This window comes from Eutrigla gurnardus (genome assembly GCF_963514095.1).
Source record: "Eutrigla gurnardus genome assembly, chromosome: 12".
Taxonomy (NCBI): Eukaryota; Metazoa; Chordata; class Actinopteri; order Perciformes; family Triglidae; genus Eutrigla; species Eutrigla gurnardus.
In genome coordinates this window covers 19,117,694-19,135,794 of record NC_139926.1, presented here as the reverse complement: position 1 = coordinate 19,135,794, position 18,101 = coordinate 19,117,694, and the positions used below count along the sequence as shown (strand labels likewise).

The following is an 18,101-nucleotide window of genomic DNA, read 5'->3' as shown; positions in this document are numbered from 1 at the left end:
GACAGAGATGAAACCTCTAATCTAATCTTAAACAGGGCTGTGCGGAGAAGGCCATAGCATGACTGTGCATAGCATTTGGTAGATAAATTATCGATTAAATTATTATTATTAATCATGAAATAAAATCCCCCGGATATAGCAACCTATGTTACACTTAAATAAGACAATTTAATTGTACATTTACTATTTATTTATTAAACACCTGTATTATATCTGTTTTATTACATTACATGTTTATATTATTGTTTATATATGTCTGTATTTTCTTATTCATTATAATTGTATTGTTTTTTATTTTATTTTTATTTTTATTTTTTTTCTTGGCACTCATGTTGTATTGCTAACTCATATTCGGGTCGTGTATGGTGACTCAACAAGTTGTGAAAAGGTGTTGCCATGTTCTCGAGCTTTGTTGGCTGACACATTTCCAAATGTAGCATCAGGCTGATATAAATAAAACAGTATCCTAATCGCACCCATGCATTTAAATGATCGAATGAAACAATCCATGTATATACCACTTTATATGCTGTATTTATTATGAATATTCTATAATATTCTCTATGAATATTAATAGCAGTGGTGGTGGTAGAAGTAGTATTTATTTTTATATATTGTTGTCTGACAATCACGCCATCTTTTGCATTGTAATGAATTCACTCCAGTTCTAAAATACGGTATTTTAGAACATAATTAATGCATTTCATGAAACAAAAATGTATGGAGGAACTACCGTTACGCGATTCGAGGGTCAAAGCCGGATTGTTTTGATTGATGCACATTGAACGCATTCTCCCGGAAGTGGTCTTGAACCATGCACACAAATACACTCTTACAGCTTTTTTAGCAGAAGAACAACCGTTTGAAATACTTGTATGTGATAGCCCGCGGCTATCACATACGTTTGGGATATTACAGTCGCTCGCAATGAAGCTAAAAGAGTTAGAGAGTTGTTTACAGCAAGTGGACACGTTTGAAGAGCCGAAAATCCTCCTCGAGCAATACCCGACCAGTCCACACATAGCTGGTGAGACGACAGCGTGTGCTCATTGGAGTTTGTTGACGGTGCACATTCTTCTCATGACATGTTCTGTTTCATCCCCCACCACAGCATGCATGCTTTATACCATCCAGAGCACGTTTGATGACATTGAGGGTAAACTAGTAGCAGATCTGGGATGCGGCTGTGGAGTCCTCAGCATCGGGGCTGCGGTGCTTGACGCAGGGTGAGAACATCTGGCTATCCTCATGACGTTGTTTTTCAATCATGTCGACAACATCTGGCATCTCTCTGTGCTTTATTGGCATGCAAGGTAAACAACCGTTGTTGCCAAAGCAGAACAATCAACAATAATACAATTACATTTGATTAAATCACATCATATTTTCTACAGATACATAATGGGCTTAAATTCATAATGATAAAACAATGAGTAAATTATCATATTTCTCTCCCTCTTTATTATTCAGCTTGTGCGTCGGCTTCGACATTGACGACGACGCACTGGACATATTCAAAAGAAATGTAGAGGAATTTGAGATTTCTAACGTGGATCTGATCCAGTGTGACCTGTGTTCTCTGGAGACGGAGGCCTATGCCAAAAAGTTTGACACTGTAATAATGAATCCACCGTTTGGGACAAAACATAACCAAGGCGAGTACACAAGTTTAATGGGCTTCTCCGGTGAGTTGGTATTGTAATTGCATTTATGGTAACTCCAATATGAAATGAACATGGCATTAGAAGGTTGAGTAGTTGTGAAATGCATGCTGAACCTTTCAGTAACTGTGGCCCTATTGAGTCACGTGTTGTTTTACACTTGTTTTTATTCTTAATTCAAGGCATGGACATGAAGTTCTTATGCACCGCTTTAACAATGGCAAAGACAGCAGTGTATTCACTCCATAAGACATCAACACGAGAGGTAAGTTCAGTATCCACACCAGTTACATTTACAGTTTTCAGGACAACCCTCTGTCCATCCACTAATTAATTGACTATGTCTGACACAAGTCAAATCCTAATTTCTACAAAATCGATAGTATGAAGTTTGAAATGCTTGATGTGCAATTCCTCATTTGTTTACAGCACATACAAAAGAAGGCTAGTGACTGGGGTGTGAAGATGGAAGTATTAGCAGGTAAGAATAATACAGTACATCTCTATAAATAAAATATTCAAAAACACTGACAACGTATTCTCTTTACAGAATTAAGATACGACCTGCCAGCATCTTACAAGTTCCACAAAAAGAAATCGGTAAGCTAATTTACCCTGACACTACTGTAGGAATACGCCTTTTCTAACAGATGTCTGAAGTTGTATTTGACAAAAACATTCACACAAATCTTGATTCATTTTTATAAATGTTTTTTTTATTTCTATTCACACGCACAAACTTAAAAAAAATAGCAAAGCAGATGTTCTTATCGCTCACTGTAGGGAATCTACAAGGAAAAATAACATGATGCCACACGGAATCTAGATATGTCACAGGACTTACAAAACCTGCAAAAACTTTCAGTTGCAATTAAATTGCTGTCAAAGCACTTAATTAGGTTGAATATAATAAAATCAAAAACATCTTAAGCAGAAATATAGGTACACAAATAATGTGAGGCACAATATACAGGGACTCAAAAGGCTTAAAACTGAAACAAAACTTTGCAAATTGTTCTCTAGGTTGACATCCAGGTGGACTTCATTCGATTCGCCAAGGCCTGAAGCTTTTCACTGGAATGGATTTAAGTTGCCGCTGCTCTGTCACCATTTATATTAAATGTTTCCAACAAAATTCATGGTGTGACCTCATGACTAAGATCCATTTTCAGTTTTGGCAACCTTGGATGCGGGACCATCAGCGTCTTCCCGTCCTCTCTTCGGGGCCGCAGGTTCTAGAGGAGTCGTTGAGATGATTAACTCAGGAGTTGATAAACATATTTTATTGTGAAGGTCTGAAAGATGATTAACTTACCATCGTCCATGTCATCATCATCATCACCACTTTCAAATTTCGTCTTTTTGCCCTTGTACTGAGTTCTGCCTTGATCTCTGCCGCCTCTTCCCCTTCTACCTCCTCCTCTTCCTCCTCTGCCACCCGATCTTCCTCTTCCAGCTGATCTTCCTCTGCCAACTAATACGACAGACGAGATACATCGATACAAATCATGAATTCTATTACAGATTATTTACTCTTTTAGATCAGTTGCTAAGTTTAAAAAAAGTGCTTACCTCTGCTCTTGGATCTGTTGTGTAATTCCTGTTGAGCTTCAATGATGTTCTTCATTTCGTCTTTCTCCTCATCTCCCTCGAGCACCTGCCATTCAGGACTGTTGTCCTTGATTTTCAATTCCCCTCCATTTGCCTCTTTGGCCTTATCGAATGCTTCCTTAGCGTTCCCATCGAAGAGGAGGGTGCCCTTGTTTAAAGAGAAAATACATCAGTTTAGCTACGTCACATCGCTTTACCCCCCCCCCCCCCCCCCCCGAGTTCCAGACTTGAGTTGTGGAAGCCTTCCTTACCTCCTTGGCCCCTCTTGTGAAATTAACCCACTTTATCTTTCCGTGGCCAGTGAACAACTCATGGAAATCCTCTCTTGAAACATCTTTAAGTTCTCCGGAGAACTTCAACAAGCATCCCATCTGTTCATCCAAAAGCAGACCCTGCAACACAAATGACACATTGTATTTGATTACTGTCACCAGAACCATTAAAGTGAGAGAATGTGGGCTTGTTAGCACTTAAGAGCAGCTTACCATTTCTTTATCTTCTGCATTTTTCTGCTGCGTTTCTTTGTCCCTTAACATTTTTTAGGGGGGAGGAGGAGGGTCAGTCATTTAAAAAATATATAGTATGTTTAAGGACAGAAGGGCATTGCTTGTGTACTCACTGTTTTGCTTTTGCTTTAGACTCGGCTTTGAACAGTTTTCTCTCTTCAGATTTCTTTGCATGGTAGTCTTCTCTGCAAGCAGAACAGCAATGCCATGATGGATTATGATTATACAGTGATATTAATAAAATGTATGACCTTGGATGAATTAGACATGTTCAACAAATCTACAGGAAAATTAGAAGATAGTAAACTTAAGTGTTTAGTGCAGCTTATCTTGTTTTATTTCTATAAATACAAAAATAAATTAGCATGAGTAGACCATACATATGGCCTTTGGCAGACACAGACCAGTCTCTTTTCTTTTTTAGAAATCCTTAGGTCATCTTGTTTGCACATTTTTAGTAGATTAGAGCCATTTTAGATGATAGTTCACCCCTTTTTCTGCATTAAAGGAGAAGAACTGTAGTTTTTAAAAAGGGACTGATACACGTAGCTGTGATCATGGCAGGAAGGTCTGATGACAGCATGTCACTCCCACATTTGATCCTTTTTTCAGATCTCGTGCCAACATTATTTCTCAATCAAAACGGCATTCATCCACCATAAATACATTTTAAACCAAGAAGCGGTACAACTTACCTCAACAACACAAGCATGTCATTGTCTTTGAATGATTTTATGTCTGTACGTTCTAGGAACTGCTTAGATGACTCTTCTGTGTCAAAACAGACAAACACTGATCCCTGTAAAATAATAAATTCAAGTATTTAGAAAAATCCCAAATTCTTTTGAGAAGCATACAATTGGAATTGTTACATAAACACATTTAAATTACCTTGAACTGCCTTTGCAGTGTTCTCCTCATCTGAATGTTTTCTATGGTGCCTTTCCCATTCAGCCACTCCTGAATCTCATCAAGGGAAGTTTCGAGAGGAAAACCTTTCTAGATGAGAAAAGATATTACAATGTGGGTAAAACAACAGTCAAATGGAGGTATCTGAATATATACAATGGAAAAACACAAAAAATGTGACAGGCTTGTAAATGTAATAAATGAGGGCCAGTACATGCACAAGTTTGCTAGGAAAACACCTTGTATATAGTTTTATTTAATGTCAATATACAACTGGCAAGAATTCCGACAATAATTCTGAATAATGCATAATAGTGCATACAACTGAAAATATTACCATGTACACCGATTTGTGTTTCAGAGCGTCTTTGTAATCATCATTCACTTCGGGGAGGGGTTTGGTTGGAGCCCTCCTGATTTTAGTCTTGTCTTCGCTCATTTCTAAGAGGCCGGTCTTTGATTTCTGGAGAGCTTCAACGATGACGCTGGCTTCTGTGGTTAACGACCTCAGTCTGGGAAGAGAAAAGAAATACTCTGAACTCAAAAGGGGGAACTAATAAGAAAGCAACTCAATTACTTTTCAAGTAATTAGGCTTGATTAGAAAGCAGATGTGCTGACTCACACTGACTTCTTCTTCATGTAGCCCATGATAATACAAATATAGAGAATATAACCAGTTTGATTTTGTCAATAGGAAGATCACTAAGTAACGGCCCTACATAAATACCTCAACTTCAGCAAAATGTGCCTTTGTTTCTGGAGGTGAGCCTGTCTTTATATATGCATGACGTGGCTCGGGCCGGGAGAGGTCATGTGCTAATCTTGCCCTGCTTGTCATACAATGGCTCCACAAACTGATTAGTCATCACTGTCTTTCTCCACCAAATATATAATTTTGGATGCCCAACTTATGCAAATAACTATTAGTGAATTAATCAAATCAATGTGAGATAATGTGACAAAGAAATGGATAACACACCTGTTGAATTTGAGCATGGTCTCCAATGTCACCCAGCCGTCATCGAGTTGCAGTTGTTCTTTGAGAAACTTGTCTCTTGGAAGATTGTGATCCCCAAAGTAGTACTAGAGGTGGGAATGAGAGACATGTTTAGAGCTGCATTTAACTGACTTTAACTAAATCTCAAATGCAGAATAAAATCACAATACCTCTACTTGTCGGGCCACCTTCATCTCAACGGGAGACATCTCCTCTTTCTTTTCTGACATGGTTATTCTGTGAAGAAAACGGTTATCCAAACAATTATGAAACCATTGAAAAATAATACTCTGAAAAAAAATCATAAGCTGCATTTCTGACATAACGAACATAAAACTCTCCGTCTTAGTTTATTCTATCAATCTTCAATAATTGGTGTATTGTCCACCATTGACTTAAAAATCCTGGGAGGCATGTATACTCACCCATTCTGGATTGTTCTGTCTAACCTTGATATTTTTTAAAGGAAAAGACTTTCATGCAGATGTTTTCAAGATTGTGAACACATCCACTTTAACTTCCTCACACATCCAGTGTGGAGAAGCCTCAGCTGTGAGGATATTTTCTAATTTCATGCTTTTATGTTTTCCCCCCTCTTATTATTTGAGTGAACAAACCTTTAATATCACTAAAGAGGTCTGAACTTTCTGATGTGATCTGTATGAGTTTTCATTCTTTAACGTTATTGAGTCAATTTATAATTGTAAATGTAATCTAATAAGCCAATTTAAAACTAACTGAATATGTAAATGAGTATACAAGTTGGCCTTGAACAGTTTCCGTGTATCCTGATGCTAGCTTGCTAAGCTAGCTTAGCTTGTTGGCTGCAGCTGGACGCCGGCCACGCTTTCATTCATAAACTAAACGCTAAATCAGCTCATTTCGTCTAGTAGAACAGTATTTTTTTATATTCAGTGTGATATTTAGTGAGATGCAAATTAATTTAGTACGCTTATTAAAATAGTTACACTCAACTTAAGTCCTCACTAGCAAGAGCACGCTGCTCAAACAGGCTAGACAAGAATGGCCGGCGTTGCTGCTCTTTTGTAAACACACAGAGCAATTCCAAGGGTTTTACGGCAGACAACATAAACACAGCGATTTCACCCCACCTCTAAAAATTATACTTACAATACGTTGAGTCTCGGAGTGCAGCACGTTCAGCCGTTCAATCCAAAAGTCTGCACTTCTGCTGCTCGCACGTTGTGGAACTGCGTGCTACGGAACACGCCGAGGACCAAAAAGCGATCGCATCCGCGTAAACGCCACTGTAGCAGTAAATCACACACAGTCAATAATATACAGTAAATCATCTGTGATGGAGGTCACAGCCTCGGAGTGTCGCTGTGGTTCGATGTAACCGCACTGATGATGTCAAAACATGTACAGCTATTGTTTTTTAAATGCAAATTTACTTTTTGTTGTTTTATTTATTTAAAAAATAGGTAAAGAGATATATTCATATATCTGCCTTCTAGTTGTGTAATATTTTGTTTTTTGTATGACACTTTCTGTATTCATTTTTGACATGTTTTAAATAAAAAAAACAGAAAAAAAATGTAGGTCTTTTCATTGATATTATTTTATGATTTGAATATGTTTTTTAATTTATGTATTTAATCTTGTTACGTATTTGTGTTTTTCTTATCACAGGCAGTGGATCTCTTGTCGTTTACTTGATTTTTCCAATTTATTCTACTCCATACTTTTACTCCACTACATTTATTTGATGACTTTATCTTTTAACTTCAACATAATAAACTAATAAATTAATTATGCATTACATAGGTTACCTCAAATCCCAAATTTGGTGGATGGAGCCAAACATAAATCTCACTATGAATGTTTATAACGTGTGATGAAACTAATATAGTCCAACCTTGTTAAGAGCTCAGTGATTAATTCAGACAGACAACATATCATATAGTGGTAGGGATTCATTTAATCAAGTAATAGTACAGTCTATTTAAAAAAAAGGAAAATATTACAGTATTTGGAGCATCATTAGTAGTCTGAGGTGGATTCTGTGTATATAAGCTGATTTGAATACCTTCTTTTTTAATTTCAGTATTTCCTTTCAATCTATGAAAATATACCACAAAGTAAAGTGCTGATTATGAAGCCCCTGAGTTCAAGTGAAATGCTTGTTTGGCAAATATATGTCGCTAACTCAACATCTTGTGGCATTGTGTACCTGACGTATTGCAGACGTTTGACAGAATAAAGCTCACCAACTGATCCATTTGGCACAATATGATGCAATAATGTTTGGCCTTAAACGCTGTACACGCAAACACTTCCGTGTGACCTTGCTGGGCTTGGAAGAGTTCCCACAGTCTCCCAAGAGTCCAGCTCGGGGTCATACTTCTCAATGCTCTGCAGATACGTCCCTTTTGAGTGGGAATATCCCCCCGTTACATAAATACAGCCGTTTATTACCACGGCTCCACACTCCATCCTCCTCTCCTTCATCAGCGATATTGGTCTCCACCCGCCGGTCCCTACGTCATAGCAGTCTGCGACCGACGTCTGTCCGCCCACCAAATACAGCTTGTTGTTGAGAGACACAGAACACAGGCCGTACTCTGAAAAGAGAGCATTTCAAACGAGTATTCAGTATTCAGAATGTTTGTATTACTATCTCTTCTTCTTTATTCTCATACCTGGATGCGGACTCATTGTTATGATATCCCACTCATTGACATCTGGCTTGTAGATTTGGATTTTTTCATAGGTGCAGTTCCCTCTGTAACCATAGTGACCTCCAGTCACGTAGATTTTTTCTCCCATTACACAGGCAGTGGCATTTCCCACACCTTCAAAGGAAACAGAGGTTATAGGTCAAACTGAATCAATGGCTCACATCTGTAAATGTTAATATTTAATATAATTTGACCATGAGGAAGCCGACTTGTAAGCAAGCAGTTGCCTATTTACACATGCATCACATCTGGAGGAACATTCATTTGGAGTCTGTTTATGGCGAACCTATAATGTCAATCCAATATTCACTCTTCATTTAGTTGTTTTGTTCTCCACCAACACCTAGAATATCTGACCATTTAGCTGCTAAAGGCTCCACAATGTCCTCTAGACCCAAGATGTGGCAGGAAGCTCAAAAAATGTGCACCAAAATCACATCATCTTCATCAACAGAAGGAAGGTTAAGAATTAATGATGGAGGTCATGTGATGTGAATGAACAGGTACTTATTTCTCCCTCATCTTCAGTACATTGATATAATCTCTTCATACCTTGGATCATTTTGGCCAACGGGAACCATGTCTTTTTCAAAGGATCATAATATTCCGTCTCTTGCTCTGGAGCTCCTCCTCTGTATCCTCCTATGGCATAAATACAGCCGTGCAAGGCCACAGAGCAGTGGTAGTATCTAGCTGTGATCATGGGCTGGCCCTCTGTCCATTCATCACAGTCACAGTTGTACACGGAAACCGTGTCCAGAGCCTCGACAGTGTTTGTTCTGTAGCCGCCCGTCACGTAGATTTTGCCCCCGAGTAAACTTACGCTGTAGCTCTCTCTTTCGTGGTCAGGCATGTCTTTCCCTTGCACCCAGGTGTTGCCGATAGGATCCCACGTGTGCACCTCACAGAGAGGGTGCCAGTAGTATCCACCGATGACATACATCCTGGAGGACGTTTTTCTGCTTGCACACGCCTCTTTGCCATTTGACCTCAGTCCCTGAACGATCACTGATTTGAACATCCCTTCGCTGTTGGGCAAGCACCGTCTCTGCACCTCTAGAGTAGCCTTGAAGTGGATCTCATCCAGGTCTAGATGGATGGAGTGCAGCAGCTCTGCAGCCCAGTGGACGCGGTTGTCCAAGTCGTGGGTCACCCACTTGGCCACAGCATCTATCAGCACGTCGTCCCTCTGCACGGTGAGGTTCTGAGCGGCCAGAAGCGCCCTCATCCTCTCGTGGTCCAGCTCGAGGAACTCGTCCTGCTGAAGGAGCTCCCGGAACCGGCTCAGCATCACCCTGCGGGACTCCCTCTCCAGGCCGGCGCACAGGTGCAGCTCGGCGAACGCGTGCATCCCCAGGCAGTTGTCCACGTCCAGGAGGCGGACGAGGAACTCCTCGCAGGCTCGTTTCACGGCCGTGAACTGCAGCAGGTCGGCGGCCTCCAGCAGGCTCTGCACGTTGCCCTGGCTGATGCACACCTGCGCCGTGTACACGTAGTTGAGCAGCGCGTCCAGGACCGCGCAGTCCACCCCGGTGAGCGTGACGACGCGGTCCGACCTCTCCCGCATGTCCGCCGTGAACATGACTCTGAAGTAGGAGCTGCGGGCGGACAGCAGCGCCCGGTGACAGTGGAACACCTGGCCGGACTCGCCGCATTGCAGAGCGACGTCACTGAACAGGCCGCTGACGTAGAAGGTCCGGAGCGCGTCCAGCAGCTCCGCCGGGTGGTCGCCGTCACAGAAGGCGTACGTGTAGACTTCGGCTTGCTTGTGTGACATAGTATCTGAGGGACATGGAGATACCGTTAAAGGGCTGGCGGTCAAGCAAAGCAACATGATTCATATAGAAGAGACTAGACAGGCTTACCTCTCATCCTAGATGTCCACGTTCAACACAACGTCTCTCTCTCAAAAACACATGGAGCTCAATTTAGCCCGTGCAGGGCTGTCGCAGGCAGCTCTATCCTATTTTGGTATTTATGTGCAGGGGCCATCCCCCATTCCTCCCCTCCTCCTCCTCCTCCTCCTCTTCTCCCCTGCAGGTCCTTGACAAAAACCCAAGCAACCATTCAGAGGAATCACCCAACGCGCTGCTTCTCTCCCCCGAGCCTAAATATAACGTCCACCCCGCTGTACGCGAGACACTCACGTGAGACAGGCGGAGACGCGTCGCCAACAGAATACTAACGTCGCCTTCAATGCAGCCCTCGGACTCTTTCAACGTCCGTGTTTTCTCCGATTCTTGTCGTTGCCATGGCGATTTGAGCCCACTTTCAGTTCGGCCGAGGTTTAACCCTAATCCCAGCCAGGATTAACAGCGCGGTGCACCGTACTCACCCCTGAACGAGAAGCCACGCGTTGGTTGGTTCCCACTCGTTTTACAGTAAAACAATAAAATTGATTTAATTCAAGCAGGGCAGTAGGTCACTTAAATGTACAAAACAATGGTGCTTAACGTTTTCACAGATTGAACTGACGTAAAAGGTATACTTTGAAGTAATCATTGGTGGAGGAAGTATTTATATCCTTTACTTTAACTAAATAAAATTACAAAAACACTGTTAAAAAAGGACGGTCACAAATCCCGGATTGAAAATGTAACTTAAGTAAAAATAATAGTAGGATACAAACAGGAAAATGTAGCCTAATTAAATTATTAAAAATAAAAGTACTCAATGCAGAAAAATATCCCCCGTGGCGGTTTAAAAACTATTACAGCCTGTTGTTGTAATTTATTGATTGTTTGGCTTGAAATGTCACAGTAATCCAGAGTCAAAGTGACATCTTCACAAGGTTTGTTTTGTCCAGCCAACAGTCCAAACCTCTAAATTATAATTATATAAAACATTTGTGATTAAAATAACTGCAAATTCTCAATTTTTTCTATTAAAAAGACAAAAAGAATTATGAAAATAGTTGCAGTTGATGGTGGACCTAGAAGACGGCAATGAAAACATAAAAAGGTCTGTACATGGTAGCTACCTGCAATTAAATACAAGTACCTCAAATGTGTCAGTACTTGAGTAAATGTACTTTGTTACATTTCATCAAATTTAAATATCAATACAATGTATTTCAATGTCAAGAAAGTCTGACTTTGGAGAACAGCTGTAAACAGTATTTTGTGGTGGTCCATTTTGTATCAGGTCTTACTGTTGGGCAGTGGTGGAAGACGTACTGAAGTGTAGAAATATTCTGTTACGGCCAAAAGTACAAAATACTATTATAGAAATATATTTTACATGACAAATAGAAAAGTACTGATTCCCTCTTGACTGTAGTGGAGCAGAAGTATAAAGAAGCATAAAATGGAAATACTCAAATAAAGTGAAAGTCCCTCAAAATTGTACAGTACTTGAGTAAATGTAAAGGTTGCCATCCACCACTGCCTTTGTTAGTTTTACTGGTGATGCATAATTTCTTTTTTTTTTTATGAGTTATCATGCCCCTCTGTGCAATGTCATGTGATAAAATACTATAAACTACTGCCCTTAAGCATACCATTGAAATAAAAGCACTTGAATAATATAACTTGTATTTTTAACTATAACTAGTTATATAACAGGGCTGTTGTGGTGGAAGTTTGCTGAATAAAAACAGATAACTGCAAACGTTACAATTGTTCTCACAGTGATTCAAGTACGTGTACTTTATTTTACACATCTGCTTCAAAAAGGTCTAACAGCAAAATAGCACATGAGACTTAACCGTTATTTTTACTTCAACAAAAAGGTGCATGTAAAGCATCTAAACAATGGAATGTTATCAAAATGTCAGTTTTAAATTGCAAATGTGCAGCTTATAAAACTTGTTAGTTGTAAACGCTAAGGACCAAGACGGATCAGTTAGACACTCTCGACTCAAAAATGTTAAGGTTTGTAGACGGCACTGCTGCGGCCATTTTAAACGGCGAGCTGTGCGGCCTCCTTCACCAGAGGCTTCAAGGCCTCGAGGTCTTGCAGGAGAGAGGAGACCCCCACGCAGTACCACAGATCCCCGGAGCGGTCTGCAGGAGCACTGAAGGACTCGATCTCCACTCCCTTTGTGGCCAGAAGTCCTAAACACAAAACAACCGAAAAGAGAAAATAGGCTTCATTTGAAAAATACTTACATCCTTCTATTTTACGATTATATATCATTTTAAAGTTTCTTACCAGCCACAGAGGAAAGGAGCTGAGGACTTGCGGAGGCCTTGAAGAACAGCAGGTTTCCAGTGAGAGAGACCGGCTGTCTGAACACACTGTCGCTCAGCTCCAGCAGAACCGGCATGCCACCTTGGACCGAACCGCTGGCTTTGAAGCTGCAGCTGCTGCCCACGACTTCCACCTTACACACTCCATCGGCAGCCCCGTCGGACGCACAGTGGGTCTGGCTCACCTGAATAGTCGGTTCACATGTACGAAATGGTAAATTTTCTATAGATGCGCACCGCGTTGTTGTCGTCGTGAGCAGGCGTTTTGCAGGAATGATGTCGTACCGTGATTCCAGACTCCTTGGCGAGGCTCATCACGTTGATGAGGTTCGGGCAACAGCCAGAGTCCTGGTTCAGCAGTCCGACCAGCACTGATGAAGTCATGTAATCAGTGGAGGACTTCATGCAATCCCCTGGTTTGAAGAAAGCAGTGTTAACATATTTCAATGTTAACAGGAAGTGCATCTGCATAATTTATAACAGGAGCTTACGTCCAACACTGTGTTTCCCAATCAAACCACCAGAGGGAGAAAACATTCCTGCCATACAACGCCCCCCTCCCCTCCCTTCAGGTTAGACAAGCCGGTTAGACCAGTGGATAAGAGTAGTCATTTTACCTTGGGTAGTGATTTGGACTTGTTTAAACGGCTTCCCAGAAGTGGAGCATGACTGCAGCACAGCACCAACGGCTTCTCCCAGTTTGATCAGCTGGTGAGAATCCCGGGAGAACGTGCTGGCCAGAACCTGCGCATTTACCTACAAGAAGGAGAAGACATGAGAATCGGAATGCTTTTGTGAACCGAATGGGATCACAAATATGGAGAACAGATGCAAATCGAGGACCACATTACAGCCACGAGGGGTAACCTGTGTGTCAGACTTCCCACGTGCAGCTTCGCCCTGAACTTCTCAGATGTGTGCGTTATAATCTGAGAGTCTGTTATATACTCTGTTAGATGTCTCTTGAATAAATGCATCACAGTTTCTGAAATACTTAATAAGTAATTGATTTATTGGAGATGGAATGAGCTAGAAATGTACCTTCCTCTCTGTTTAGCACAGGAATGTAAAGAAGTTTGTTAATTGAGGTGGCAACGAGAACTGTTAAAAGTTAAATAGTTACTTAGTTATAACTATGATGCCTTATTGCTAGAAATGTCAGACATTCATTCATAAATCAATTAAATTACAGGGGAAAAAAAGGTTTCAAATATCGTACTTTTTTAATGTAAAAGCATATGACTATGAATATACATATATAAAGTGGTATGCATCCATTTTTTGCTTTGCATCTTGAGCGTGGAATAGCAATGCAAGCTTCCTGTATGTTTGTGACAGAACTGAGCTCACCCGACATGTTGTACCAAAAAACTAAATAAATGAATAAATAAATGGCTTGCACTTAAATATATTATTTCTAGACAGAAAGCCTGCATTACAAATCTAATAAAGGATGTTATCCAGTTATACTATTGCAAGTGTTCTTTGAGCTTTACCCTCTGCTGCATTGATTTTTCTGCTGCACCAACTCTTCTAAGTGCCCCTTTAGCATGTTTTGAAACTATACAAATCTCAAGTGAATGAGAGTAATTTGTCTGGAAGTGAATAAAAAGACCGAACTTACGGCTCCAACCAGCTTCTTGCCCTTCACCATGTCCACAATCTGCAGAGCGATGTCCTCCCCACAGCGGGCCTGAGCCTCCTTCGTGCTGGCTCCCAGGTGAGGACAGCTGATGACGTTCGGATGTTCGACCAACGAGCGGTTCTTAGGAGGCTCCTGTGGCCAAACATGAACACAACATAAGTTAAATAGGAAGCAATCACCCTTTATTTATATTATGTTAAGATTTATTTACCTCAACGAAGACGTCCAGCCCCGCTCCTCCACACTGTCCGGACTGCAGAGCTCTGAGGAGAGCATCCTCATCAATGATGCCGCCTCGTGCACAGTTCACAACCTTCACTCCTTTCTTGCATTTAGCAAACGTTTTGTCATTAAGCAGACCTTGGGCATAAAAAAAAATGAGAAAAAGAAATTCCACATAATTTCAGTACAATGTCTGATGTTTCTATTTAACCTCACCGACAGTAGAGGGCATCAGGGGAGTGTGGACAGTGATGTAGTCACACTGGGGCCACAGCTGCTCCAGAGACATCTGCTCCACCCCCCAGCTGGCAGACACCTCAGGAGGAGTGATGGGATCATAGCCGATCGTCTAAGAAGAGACACAACTTATCTTGCCACATTTGCTGAATCTAAAATCACCAGAGGTATCATTCACCGCTGAGGAATGCAAACAGTCTGGAATACGAACCCTCATGCCGAACGACTGCATTCTGGAGGCGACTTCCTTTCCTATTCTTCCAAGTCCAACTATTCCGAGTACTTTGCCGTACAGCTCTGCGCCCATGAACTGTACAAAAAGGAAAAAAATCAGAAACAAAACAATGACCCCATCCAAGCGTCACGTCTGATTAGCGATGAGTGGCTGAACAACGGAGCCGACCAGGCGTCAGTAATCGCTTTGTGTGCCGACGGAAACCCGGCCGGTGTGGTGCCAGTTAAATCCGTCTACAGCTGCTTTTATCTGGATCAAACAGTCATAACTACAAATCACTCTATGTCTGTGGTCATAGCAAAGGTGTGTCCTTGTGAAACATTTCTTGTAATCGATTAATCATAATTGTTTCCAGTTCCAGATCACTTTTTGGCACCACATCGATCAGCAAACGGAAATCTCTGCTCACCTTTTTGCGATCCCAGTTCCCTTGTTTCATCGACATCGCCGCCTGAGGCACATTTCTGGGGGAGAAAACGATACCTGTAATTACCACCTGTGCTGCAGCAGTACTAACTGTTATGTAATCAACAAGCGTGTTGCTCTTTCACCTGGAGAGGCTCATCACCAGGGCGCAGGTCAGCTCGGCGGCGCTGATGGTGTTACCGCTTGGCGTGCTGGAGGAAACGGTGTACGGTTAATGTACAGCACCTTACAGGGAAAGAATACATATTTGCACACGGACTTGACTCTTACTTCATGACAATAATGCCCTTTTTGGTGGCAGCGTCCACATCCACGTTGTCCACGCCGGTTCCAGCTCTCCCGATGATTTTGAGGTTATCCGCAGCGTTGATGACGTCGGCCGTTACCTTCGTTGCAGATCTGACCACGAGGCCGTCGTAGTCCTAGAATGGGGAGAAAAGCACACCATGTTTATGTACTTTACCAAACCTTAAGGGTCATTTAACCCAGAGTCACTACTTTGCGGTACTTCCTACCACTACAGCACAGTACAACCACGACTGTTGCCTCATCTTGCATTATCTTATGGTTCAGTGAAGCTACTTAGTTAAATAAACGTGCCTACTCATGTTAGTAAATGTGAACGCTGCCGATCCAAAGCTGTTGCAGAACAAACAAACCCACAGAAATGACTGACGACGCCTAAAAAAGCGTGGCTTTGCTCCGCTGTGGTTCATTAGTGGAGTGAAAGCAAACAGACCGACCTAAAAGCCTGCGTGATAGCAGATGTGTGTGTTTTTTTTGCATAAATTCAATAGCTTATCTACAGCTGATCATGAGCTGTGTGTGGGATGTGCGGCGTATATTTATACAAGATCAGTTTGTAACCAAGGAAACTCGTGGAGCTTTTACTTCACATTAAAAAAGAGAAAGGCAGTTGAACTGGGGGGGAGTTTAGCTGGTGTCCTACTCTGCATCTTAGCAGTTCCCCCAATTAAAAGTGAGTGACATCGAGCAAACAACACTGTAACTATGCTCCAATATAATTATGGCACAAAATGCTCCTTTGTGTCGCATTCCCTGCCTTTGCTTACCAATTATGACAGACTATATATGGCCAGTTGTACACTCAAAATGTACTTTTTCACCAGACACAAAATATACTCAAAAGTCCACTTAATGCATACAATTCCATGCCTCGTTTTGTGGAAAATATGAAATGTGAATATGAATCGGACCAGAACTAAAAAGGGAACTAAATAGGGGGGGGGGGGGGGGGGGGGGGGGTTAAAACGGGGGCCACATCTCACGTTGGCCCGTGGACCCAACAGAGTGTCCAGCCCTGCAAACCACTGCTACCCATTGCGTTTGTTTGAAAAAAAAACTGCAAATCCTAATTTCTAAAAAATTAATATAGTGAACAAAAGGCAAATGTTCGTTATGTGTTTTGTTGCATGAAGCTGATAGCAGCTGCCTCCCGGAGCAGGCTGTGATGGGAAACCTGCAAAGTCTGGGATGAGTTGCATCAGCTTCGCAAGGGGCGGTACCACACCAACACAAAAAAATGTAGGGAAAACGCACAACGACAGAGGATCAAAAAAGTGCACCCAGCTCACATAGAACGTGTTATTTCATGTATTTCATGTATCTACATGTTCGGGAAACGGCTGCACGTCGCGCAGGAAAGACACGCGCCCGCCCCGGCGCACGTGAAAGCAGTTACGCAACACTCCGAGTGCCAACTTTTACCTTAATCTCCGCCAGCAGTTCATCCTTCTTCATGTTCTGTTTCTCCGTCACTCGGATGCCATTTTCCTCCAGAATGGCCTTGCACCGAGGGTCGACGCTCTCACTGATCAAAACGCTCTTGATGGAGATCGGGGCCATGTTTTCTCTCCCACCGGGTCGCTGCTGCTCGGTGAGTAAACTGGTGCTGTAGGGGATGATGATGATGATGATGGACACGGAGGAGTTGCTTTCCCTCTGCTGCTTTTTGAATGGTTTTCTAGGATGTAAGACGGCCCCCTTTCAGAGTAAAACCCGCCTCTCCTGCATCTCCTGCTCTGACGTCAAATAAAGGAGGCCCACTTTTTTCTTAGTTATGTTCATCACCTGACTTATTAGGCTGCACATGAGCCTCCTTATCTTTGTGTGAGACAGTAGATTACATCTGCTTTCAACTCTAGATTGTAATACTCGTTATTTTTGTGTGTGCAGAATATCCATGAGTGTCAAATGTATGAAAAGCATGAACCGGATATCTTTTTTTTTTACGCTTCTGCTATAAACCAGGATCTTAGGACGCAATTGGAGTCATATGAATTCAATTTTGTAATGCTATTATGTTCTATTTCAGTGTATGAACCATGTGTCCAGACACATGACAATGTGTCATATTGCAATGTAATTTTTAATTTAATTATTTGCATGTATGCTTTTCCAACTGCAACAATTCAGAATAAAACACATTGAGGTTGTCCATGCTCTGCTGTATTACAAAACAGCAGAATGCAAGTCAAGTACGGTAGTATATTTATACTGAAAGTGGAAAGGAATCACCTGCATGTCGTTAAACGTTTAAAACGGTTGCCAGTAATATTGTGACCTGCACTGACTCCTTTCTACATTTATTTACTTACCTTTTGTCGAAAATGTATTTTGTTCCACTGCAAACAAACAAACAAACAAAAAAACAAAAAACAATCACATAACACTAAAAATAATTTTCTATTTTGAAGATTTTTCTTGAAAATGAAATGTTTAAGAATTTGAAAAACAGG

At 41.5% G+C, this 18,101-nt stretch overlaps 4 protein-coding genes across 4 annotated transcripts; 1 reads left to right on the top strand and 3 right to left on the bottom strand.

Moving 5' to 3' along the window:
* The first annotated feature begins 788 nt into the window (after positions 1-788).
* Positions 789-2,783, top strand: mettl5 (methyltransferase 5, N6-adenosine). The gene is made up of 7 exons (XM_084023315.1): positions 789-1,027; positions 1,112-1,226; positions 1,471-1,655; positions 1,844-1,926; positions 2,091-2,142; positions 2,212-2,261; positions 2,685-2,783. The coding sequence occupies exons 1-7, from the start codon at positions 928-930 to the stop codon at positions 2,724-2,726; spliced, it is 627 nt and encodes a 208-aa protein (XP_083879441.1). The 5' UTR covers positions 789-927; the 3' UTR covers positions 2,727-2,783.
* ssb (small RNA binding exonuclease protection factor La) lies at positions 2,356-6,936 on the bottom strand. The gene is made up of 12 exons (XM_084023313.1): positions 6,817-6,936; positions 5,856-5,922; positions 5,668-5,771; positions 5,025-5,199; positions 4,670-4,777; positions 4,474-4,577; positions 3,892-3,963; positions 3,758-3,800; positions 3,524-3,664; positions 3,234-3,420; positions 2,977-3,135; positions 2,356-2,896 (listed from the first exon to the last, which is right to left on the bottom strand). Exons 2-12 carry the CDS (start codon positions 5,913-5,915, stop codon positions 2,817-2,819), a joined length of 1,233 nt encoding a protein of 410 aa, XP_083879439.1. The 5' UTR covers positions 5,916-5,922; positions 6,817-6,936; the 3' UTR covers positions 2,356-2,816.
* Positions 6,937-7,686: 750 nt separating this feature from the next.
* Positions 7,687-10,673, bottom strand: klhl23 (kelch-like family member 23). Its single transcript, XM_084022424.1, has 4 exons — positions 10,253-10,673; positions 8,940-10,169; positions 8,349-8,501; positions 7,687-8,270 (listed from the first exon to the last, which is right to left on the bottom strand). Exons 1-4 carry the CDS (start codon positions 10,257-10,259, stop codon positions 7,960-7,962), a joined length of 1,701 nt encoding a protein of 566 aa, XP_083878550.1. The 5' UTR covers positions 10,260-10,673; the 3' UTR covers positions 7,687-7,959.
* Positions 10,674-12,021: 1,348 nt separating this feature from the next.
* Positions 12,022-17,281, bottom strand: phgdh (phosphoglycerate dehydrogenase). Its single transcript, XM_084023464.1, has 12 exons — positions 17,071-17,281; positions 15,613-15,764; positions 15,468-15,533; positions 15,326-15,380; positions 14,893-14,991; positions 14,661-14,793; positions 14,434-14,582; positions 14,202-14,354; positions 13,195-13,333; positions 12,863-12,990; positions 12,540-12,762; positions 12,022-12,442 (listed from the first exon to the last, which is right to left on the bottom strand). Exons 1-12 carry the CDS (start codon positions 17,206-17,208, stop codon positions 12,288-12,290), a joined length of 1,590 nt encoding a protein of 529 aa, XP_083879590.1. The 5' UTR covers positions 17,209-17,281; the 3' UTR covers positions 12,022-12,287.
* Between the last annotated feature and the right edge of the window lie 820 nt (positions 17,282-18,101).